The sequence below is a fragment of the Musca autumnalis genome, unplaced genomic scaffold, assembly GCF_047663935.1.
Source record: "Musca autumnalis isolate F117 unplaced genomic scaffold, ASM4766393v1 scaffold_1, whole genome shotgun sequence".
NCBI lineage: Eukaryota > Metazoa > Arthropoda > Insecta > Diptera > Muscidae > Musca > Musca autumnalis.
Genome location: NW_027411644.1, coordinates 89,872,362 through 89,882,353, shown reverse-complemented (window position 1 = coordinate 89,882,353; position 9,992 = coordinate 89,872,362). Strand labels below are relative to the sequence as shown.

Here is a 9,992-nt window from a genome sequence, read left to right as displayed (position 1 = left end):
TTTTCGAAGGTATTCTTAAAAACACGTTTTTATTGAATTTCTTCCATTACAAACTAAAAAAACAATAAATTTTCAACGATATTTGCTCTGTTGTTATTCAAATCCCTGGGCTCTTCGTATCGCAAACTCCTCATCATTTGTATTCATTGGGGTAAAACCATGAGGCTGCATTGTCATGCTTGCTGTACCCGAACTAATGGTACGCAAGATACTAGAATAATTGGACAGTTCTGCCAAAGGAGCGAGAACTAAGATCAATTTGTTTTTATCACCCTTTGGCATGACATCATTTATGGTGGCCCGCCTTCTACCCAAATCGGCTAAAATTCCCGAAGTTCTTTCATTGGGTACAACAATTTGTAAAGACATTATGGGTTCCAGAAGACGTGTACCATTCTCTGTTAATATCTAAAAAGAGGAAGAGAAAATCGTATTCTCTTTCTCGCCAAAAATGTTTTCTTTGGTCTTACCTTTTGTATACACTGGGCAGCTGCAGCCATAATAAATGAATCTGCCGTACCTCTACCTATGGTAATGTTGTGCAATCTTATTTGTGTCTCCACAACTTGTCCCCCAACTTTGGGGCCTCTTTCCAATGCCGATATACAACCTTTACGTATGACATGCAATGTGCGTGGTCTTATGGCCAATAGATTATTTGTATTTTCTGGTGACTTATCTAAACTGAAGATTTCTTTTTTATCCTTTACCAATTCCAATGTAATGCTTACACTTTGTTTCGCTCCGGCAATTTCTTTTTCCAAAGTTAGTGTGGTTTTGGCAGGATTCTCAATTGTTTCCTTGTAGGCAATTTGTAAAGGTCCCAAATCCACATCAATTTTGTATTCAGTTAAGATGCGAGATTTTATTATGTCCATGTGTAATTCACCCATACCACCCAAAACAGTTTGACCTGTTACCGCATCAAAAGTTACCCTTAAGCTGGGATCTTCTCTTTGCAATTGTTTCAAAGCCAATTCCATGGCATTTTGATAGGCTGAACTAGGCGGTTCTATGGAACAGAAATACACCGCATCTGGTATTTGTGGCTCCAATGAAAATATTTCATTAATTAAATCCACTTGTACTTCATTGTCATCATCTTCCGCGTTTGTTGTGGCATTACTTTTCTTATTAAGAACCTTTTCTAAGCGTTTTTGGGCATTTTTCAAAGAAGTGGTACTTGTCACCAGCAAATCTCCGGTGACAGTGTGCTGGAAATAAACAAAATTTGCTAAAACTAAATTTTTGATTTTGGATTTTCACTTCACACCTTCAATCCTGAACACAGGGCCACATCTCCTGCCTGAGCCGCTTGAATTTCCCTATACTCATCCGCCAAAGGCTCATACATTTTACCCACAACTTCAGATTGTCCCCTTGTGGATGTTAAACGCATACTTCTCTTTAGATCCCCCCTTAGTACACGTACCAATGTCAAGGGCCCTCTTTGTTTGTCATGGACAATTTTGAAAACTTTACCTACAAAATCATTTCTAAATCACCATAACTAATATGAAATTGTACAAATCTCTCGAGCTCCTTACTTACTCAAAACAGTCATACAATTGATTACGTTCTCTGGGATGTGGTAGATATTGTATAACAGCATCCATTAAACATTGGACACCAACATTTTTATAAGCTGATCCCAACAGAACGGGTACAATTTTTTGTTGGCAGGTGGCTTGTCTAAAGGCAGTGTATATCAAGTCGTTTGTTACTTTATCGAAACCATCATTGCTGATGACAAAATCGGCTAAGCTATCATCCACTCCTGAGAGATGGTCTATTAATGCGTAACGTTTGTCTTGTAATTCCAATAAAATATTTTCATCTGTCACCGGTTTCGTTTCATACACGCGTCCCAAACTTTGGGCATTCCATGTAATATGTTCCATGCGTACTATGTCGTAAATAGCTGAAAAAGAAAATACACGTAATAGATCTCAAACCTCTTATAGCAAATATGCTGCAGGATTTGTTTTACTTACACAAATTTCCTTTTGCATCCTTTAGGGGATATTGCAGCGATATTGGCTTAGCATCTAATTTATTTTCCAAATCTTTGAGGCATTTTTCGTAATCTGCATCTGGACGATCCATTTTATTGACAAAACTAATCTTGGGCAAGCGATGTTTTTCGGCCTGGGCCCAAACAGTCATTGTTTGAGCTTCAACACCCGCCGTACCATCCAATACTACAACAACACCATCAACAGCATAGAGGGACTGTTCAACTTCCATTGTAAAGTCTATGTGACCAGGTGTGTCCAAAAGATTTATTCTTTTAAAATAAATAACAATTAATTGAAGAAACTAAAATCCATCACGTACAACTTACTTTTTATCTTTCCAATGAAATGTTACCGCTGAACTACATATTGTTATACCACGTTCGCGTTCTTGTGTTAAATAATCAGTCACTGTATTTCCTCGATGTACTTCACCCAAGGACCGCGTTTTCCCCGAATAGAATAACATACGTTCGGTGGTTGTTGTCTTTCCTAGAAGTAAAAAGTTGGAGATCAATATTCACATTAATCATTTAAACCAGTAATGGACAAGTGAATCTAATCTTACCGGCATCGATATGCGCCAATATTCCAATGTTACGTATATCTTTGGTGCTGAAATAGCGTTTGTGATAGTTCGGAAGTTTTTTACATAGTTCTAAAGATATTGCTTTTAACAAGGACATTTTCCATATACAATTAACAACAGGAATATTAGGAATATTAAAAATATATCGTCCAGCTCCTCACCGCTCTTCCACGAACGATTTTCAAATCAAATGCCGTATGTGCCAATCAGCTGTTGTTTATTTATATAAATACTAGCAAGGCAAATTTATATAAGGTAAATGCATGAATTACAACAACTAATACGGCGTTTATATTATAGTTTTTTGCAGGGTTAACCTTCTTTATGAGGATTTGTTTGAAGTATATACAATGGAAATGACATTTGAAACCCAGACCCACCGGGTTAACCTTGTTATATATAAACGGCCTATAACAAATTAAAAAAAAAAACACTTTTGGCATGGTAGAACAAGAAAAGGTAGCAGCAATACCCAGCTGACTGAACTGGGCTGTAATGTTAGTGTCAAATTCCATACGACATTTTATATATTTATTTCTATGTTCGATGTATATTAGAGATGAATATTTTTTGAAGAAAAAATTTATTCATTAGAAAAAAAAAAAAACTATTTCCCCTAAAGACTCCTTCATATCATTGACATGTAACCTCCTCTAGGTCCGAATGACATGCCACACACTAAAACACCGCTTATAGAGGCGGTACAATATTTGTTAATATGTGTGGTATTTTGTTAAACTTGAAAAGAATAAAGCCCTAATAAACATGTGCTTTTTGGTTTTCAAAAGCAAAGTCCGTGTTTATACAGGGAAAGTTGATGGGAAAGAAAATTGAGTTTATGGGCGAGGGAGTAGAGAGGAATAAGAGGGGGTACACACACCTCTGTACTGGCAAATTCTGTTTTGTTTCGTTTTTCTTCCTGAAGTTGGCTGCAGATTTGTTTTTGCATTTTCTTTCATTTTATTTTCTCTGTCGAGAAATTAACAACAGCGAAGATAATTGAAAAAACCTTTTGGAGGAAAAACTATTTTTTTAAGCAAAAACAATTCGAAATAAGTGAAAATATCAAAATTAAAATGCAATTCAAGGGTTCCTTTAATAATTAATTGTTTATCACTCACGTCCATTTTTACTTTTCATTACAATTTTGCCTTGGCTTTGTTTTTGAACAGCGCAATGAGAAAATGAGTGTGAAGAAGAATAAGAAAAATTGACACAAACATGATTTCCGTGTCTAAACAACAAGGAAATTTTAAAAGAAATTGAGAAGAAAAATTTTCTTTTCAGTTTGAATGTCTAAACACGAGTTCTGTTCCTTTACGCGCAAGAATCTTCAATTTTTACCACTTTTTACTCGAAAAACGTTCCTTTACTTCAGACACCATATAATTCATATGGAAGCATTTTACAACTTTTACTACTTTTGCCGGTTTTACAATTTTCAAAAGTAAAGGAACAGACCAACGGTCATATAGTTCAGTGAACTATAATGAACTATATCGACTGATCTAGTTCATACGCTCTTTTCAATGAATCGTTCAATTGAACTAGTTCGTTCATGAACTATACAACTCTAATTTTGAAACAGCTACTATATTTTCAATGAATTACCAGCGACCCCAAACGTTTTTGCAAGAATTCTACCTTCTGCCCATGGCACAATTACCCAGGTAGTGGCATCGTAAAATTTTGAATATGTTATGTCAAAACTTTCTTTATGTTGTTGGGGAAATTACAACAAACATAATTTTTTTATAAAGGGATTTGACTTTTCATATTCAATCAGCTGGTGTGATACCACTACCTGGTAGTTCTGCCATGCTTCTGCCAGAAATTATGCATTTAGTGGAATGATATGGAAACATTCAAAATATAACGAAAAAATATATGAAAATATAACGAGTTTTCATTCATGTTTTTCAAAATATTCAATCAAATGTGAATATTATAAGTTTTTTAAATTCCAATAATTTATAGACTTTTCCTTATTTTGTTTACATGTACGTTGACACTAACTTTTACAAACAAAAACAAATTTCTATGAGGTTGTTGTTGAGTTGTATTTGTAGTATTAGTAGTATTTAGTATTTACCTGTAGTGCGATTGTTTGACGAAACAGAGAATATCAGCTGATCGAACTTGAACTGCTAAAATAAGTTATTGTAAATTAAATTCTCATACAAAACACAGCAAATGTTGACATGTTACATGTACAACATTAACTATAGCTCTGTTCCAGAACTAAAAAGTTTTTACAATTTTTACACATTTTGCGTTCCCGTACACAAAATTTATATGAAAATCGTTTACGACTTTTACAACTTTTACCACTTTATAAAGTATGGGAACAGGCCATTTATTTGTTTTCTTTTTTCCAGATACATCTACCTGGGGCTCAATTCTGTTTCTATGAAAATGTGAAATGAAAACTTTTTTAAGGCCCATACCTATATACGGACGTATATCCAGCGTATACTTTTTGTAATACCCTAGACAGACGGCAGCGTTAATTTGCATTAACTGCCTTAATTCAAATTAATTCGTGCATTATCCACATTCTTAATGCACAAAATCAAAGGAAATTTCAACTGAATTTAGCAATTTCAATATGGCAATGCTGTTGAAAATCAATTGTCTTTTGTCAAATTTCCATGTTTAAGAGAATAAAAAAGGAAAGCAAATCAGCAATTCTCGCGTTTCTTCAAAATAAGTAGTGGTCTTTCGCGAGTAGAATAGCAGATAATCGTATTTCACGCCTTCTAAAAAATCTCTTTTAAAAATTTTTATTTTCACAAAAAATGTCATTACCCACCACACCAATTCTATCGAAAATTATATCTTCTTCAAATGTTTTTTAAAGTTTTGCAATATTTTTATAATATTAAAAAGACTCAAAAATATCGCGAATAAATTAAGTTTATTTTTGCTTCATCGTGGTGAAAAGGTCAATGGTAGAAAGTGTATTTTTTTCGCATATTTTGGCGAACTTTTGTAAACTTTATGAAATGGTCTCAAGATCTATTTAACAGGTCACGTAAGTAGCACAACAACAACTCTATTTTGGCCGAAAATTCTTCAATATGTCAAAATGTTTGTTTACGTTTTCATACAATTTATTCACAATAACAAAATATTTGACAGATTGAAACCAATCGGCTGGCCTTTTTACGCCACCTTATAATTTCATCATGAATGGTCTGCTGGGTACAAAGAAACAACACAAACAGCCATGGTAGAACAAGAAAAGGTAGCAGCAATACCCAGCTGACTGAACTGGGTTGTAGTGTTAGTGTCAAATTCCATTCGACATTTTATGTATTTATTTCTATGTTCGATGTATATTAGGGATATATATTTTTGAAGAACAAATTTATTCATCAGAAAAAAAAACTATTTCCCATAAAGACGGCTTCATATCATTGACATGTAACCTCCTCCAGGTCCGAACGACATGCCGCACACTAAAACACCGCTAATAGAGGCGGTACAATATTTGTTAATATGTGTGGTATTTTGTTAAACTTGAAAAGAATAAAGCCCTAATAAACATGTGCTTTTTTGTTTTCAAAAGCAAATGATTGAAACATCTTCTCTTTTTTCAATGAATTACCAGCGACCCGAAACATTTTTGCAAGTATTCTACTTTCTGCGAGAAATTATGCATTTAGTGGAATGATATGGAAACATTCAAATTGAAAATCTAACGAGTTTTCATTCATGTTTTCCAAAATATTCAATCAAATGTGAAAAATTATTAGTTTTTTAAATTCCAATAATTTATAGACATTTCCTTGTTTTGTTTACATTTACGTTGACACTAAGGTTTACAAACAAAAACAAATTCCTTTGTGGTTGTTGTTCGAGTTGTATTTGTTGTAGTATTAACTTTACCTTGTATTTGTTCTACCATGACAAACAGCTGTTTCATAAATGCAGAAACTATCGTCTGTCAGGGTGAAAAATTAATTCAAATTAGGACATTTTTAATGCAAATTAACTCTGCCGTCTGTCTAGGGTATAAGTTGAAAAAGTTTAAGTTTGACAGAACGTTATTGTTTGTATGTGTGTTTTGTATTTTAAAAACAAAAGCCCAACAAAACATGAAATACAATTCATTGCAAAGGAAAATTATTTGTTTTACAAATGAAAACATTTAAGTAAGTTTCGGTCGCGGATTTTGTGTTTTAAATGTGATTTGGGACTCAACGTATTTGGATAATACGGACGCTCAGAGAGCGTTGTTTTGGTAGATTGGTGAAATATTTGTGTACGTCCCGTCGTTATTTAGGTTTAGCAGTAAAGGAAAAATCTGTCAAATGAAAAAAAGTATAAAGGAAATATTTTTCATTTCAAATTTTCATAGAACAAGAATCCAGCCCATGGCAGAACTACCAGGTAGTGGTATCACACCAGCTGATCGAATATGAAAAGTCAAATCCCTTTATAAAAAAATTATTTTTGTTGTAATTTCCCCAACAACATAAAGAAAGTTTTGACAAAACATATTCAAAATTTTACGATGCCACTACCTGGGTAATTTTGCCATGATCCAGCCCATGGCACAATTACCCAGGTAGTGGCATCGTAAAATTTTGAATATGTTATGTCAAAACTTTCTTTATGTTGTTGGGGAAATTACAATAAAAATAATTTTTTTATAAAGGGATTTGACTTTTCATATTCGATCAGCTGGTGTGATACCACTACCTGGTAGTTCTGCCATGATCCAGCCCCTGTTTCTGTACAGTTTGACACATGGTACAATTAGAAAGGTAGATGCCTCAGCCCAGCTGATCGAATCTAAAACGTCAAAAAAACTATGAATTCGCCATGAAAAATCAAAACAAAAAACCATATGATTCGGTAAGTAAGAGATAGCATGTCTACACTTTATAGACAAACACAAGCGATAAAAAGAGACAACAAGAGACCATTTGGCGAAAATTTTGACAGATTACATTATTTTTCATAGCGAATTCCTAGTTTTTTGACGTTTTAGATTCGATCAGCTGGGCTGAGGCATCTACCTAAGTAATTGTACCATGGAAATGTCAAACCATGGTACAATAAGAAAGGTAGATGCATCGGCGAATTGCTACAACAAAGCAACTTTTTTGTAATGTGAACTGTCAAAATTTTCGCCAAATGGTCTCTTGTTGTCTTTTTTTATCGCTTGTGTTTGTCTATAAAGTGTAGACATGCTATCTCTTTCTTACCGAATCATATGGTTTTTTGTTTTGATTTTTCATGGCAAATTCCTAGTTTTTTGACGATTTACATACGTCCAATTTACATTAGCAACTTTTTCGTCATTTAGAGCTGTTTCGTCATTTATTTGCTAAAACAGGCAACATTTTGCGTCATTTACCATACAAAAATAAATGACGATAGCTGCGCCATTTATTCTAAACAACGCACGAAAACACCATACTTTTATACGCAACCCTGCTTTTTCGTCATAAACTACCAAAAAATGCAACTGTTTTATGATGTCTTTGTTTGTTTGTGTGTGTTGTAGAAAAACAAAAATACTCAAACGTTGACAAAAGTGAAAATAAAAGGTTAAAAAACTTGCAAAAATTATGTTTTTGGAATTAATTTAAGTTATTTGATACACATTTGTGTTGTGAAATTCCTATTTTTCTGAATAAATATATTGTGTGCGTGTGTTTGTGTTATTGTATATGTGTGTATGTGCGATTGTGTGCGTAAGCAAATGACGCAAAAAAACAGATGTAAATACACTTCATTTGATTCTAGTGTCCAATTTACATTAGCAACTTTTTCGTCATTTAGAGCTGATTCGTCATTTATTTGCTAAAACAGGCAACATTTTGCGTCATTTGCCATACAAAAATAAATGACGATAGCTGCGCCATTTATTCTAAACAACGCACGAAAACACCATACTATTATACGCAACCCTGCTTTTTCGTCATAAACCACCAAAAAATGCAACTGTTTTATGATGTCTTTGTTTGTTTGTGTGTGTTGTAGAAAAACAAAAATACTCAACCGATGTCAAATATGAACATAAATGGTTAAAAAACTTGCAAAAATTATGATTTTTTTTTGGAATTATTTTAAGTTATTTGATACACATTTGTGTTGTGAAATTCCTATTTTTCAGAAGAAATATCCCAATAGAAAGTGTCTTCGAGACAACCTTGATGAATCGTGCACGACATACCCAATTCGTTCACGACTCTTTGCAGACAGCCCTTTGGGATTGTTGACGACATTTTCACACAAGTGTCCGCCTATTCATGCACGACAACTTGGGCGACAGGGTAAGCGAAGTTGTCGTCGGTGACAATGTACATGACACTGTCTTGCAGATAGTCGTTGATGACAACTTTACAGACACTGTCTTGCAATAAATCGTTGACGACAGTTTTACAGACACTGTCTTGCTATTTGTCATTCACGACCCTATTAAAGACAATTTCAGTTTGTTGTCGTGTGTCAAATTTTTATTTTTATTAAATTATAAAATATGTATATTATGCCTACAAATTGTATATTAAATTAATTATACTTAATTCCCGCATGTTCTGCAAGTCAGCACTTTCTTCCAGCTTTTCCGCGCCTCACTTCTTTCCTCAGACAACTGAGGGGGCGATCTCGTTCACTTTGTGGACTCTGCAAAACAAAATATATGACTGTTGTAATTAATCACTAATATATTCAAAAATCTTACCATATACCATCTGCTTCATATTGCGATTTTCAAAGTCGTCATGCCTTCAACCTAAATCCACATATTTAAAGAATAACTACAATTACTTTTAATGTAATTTAATCTACTTAATCTTACTTACCGTTTTAGTTAATGCACTTTGTATGAATAATACATCGTGACGCGGTTTCCAAATTTTATGATTTTTTAACATTAAATTTATTACAAATTGAAAATTGAATATTTTCATAAATATGTATATGAACATATGTACAATTATTTCAAAGCTCGCTTTTTTGAGCATTTTTTGGGTTTGTTTCCAAGACACAATGCAAGACATGGTCATGCAAGTTGTCGTACATGACAATTTCATTGATTTCGTCAACGAATCGTCGACGAAAATGTCATCAACGATTCGATTTTCTATTGGGATATTGTGTGCGTGTGTTTGTGTTATTGTATAAGTGTGTATGTGCGATTGTGTGTGTAAGCAAATTACGAAAAAAAACAGATGTAAATACACTTCATTTGATTCTAGGATTTCGTAAAACGAAATCATTTAATGTGCATATGTAAATTGGACTTAGGATTTCGTAAAACGAAATCATTTAATATGCATATGTAAATTGGACTTTAGATTCGATCAGCTGGGCTGAGGCATCTACCTTTTAATTGTACCATGGTCTGTTCCTTTATTTCTGAAAATGGC

General features: G+C 33.6%; 1 protein-coding gene and 1 long non-coding RNA gene across 2 annotated transcripts; both read right to left on the bottom strand.

The window, feature by feature from the left end:
- mRRF2 (mitochondrial ribosome recycling factor 2) lies at window positions 1-2,881 on the bottom strand. The gene is made up of 7 exons (XM_073984817.1): window positions 2,584-2,881; window positions 2,345-2,507; window positions 1,995-2,287; window positions 1,552-1,921; window positions 1,274-1,496; window positions 471-1,214; window positions 1-408 (listed from the first exon to the last, which is right to left on the bottom strand). The coding sequence occupies exons 1-7, from the start codon at window positions 2,699-2,701 to the stop codon at window positions 94-96; spliced, it is 2,226 nt and encodes a 741-aa protein (XP_073840918.1). The 5' UTR covers window positions 2,702-2,881; the 3' UTR covers window positions 1-93.
- Window positions 2,882-8,750: 5,869 nt separating this feature from the next.
- LOC141390672 (uncharacterized) lies at window positions 8,751-9,702 on the bottom strand. Its single transcript, XR_012409441.1, has 3 exons — window positions 9,426-9,702; window positions 9,305-9,355; window positions 8,751-9,246 (listed from the first exon to the last, which is right to left on the bottom strand). It is a non-coding gene; the product is annotated as an uncharacterized lncRNA (long non-coding RNA).
- Between the last annotated feature and the right edge of the window lie 290 nt (window positions 9,703-9,992).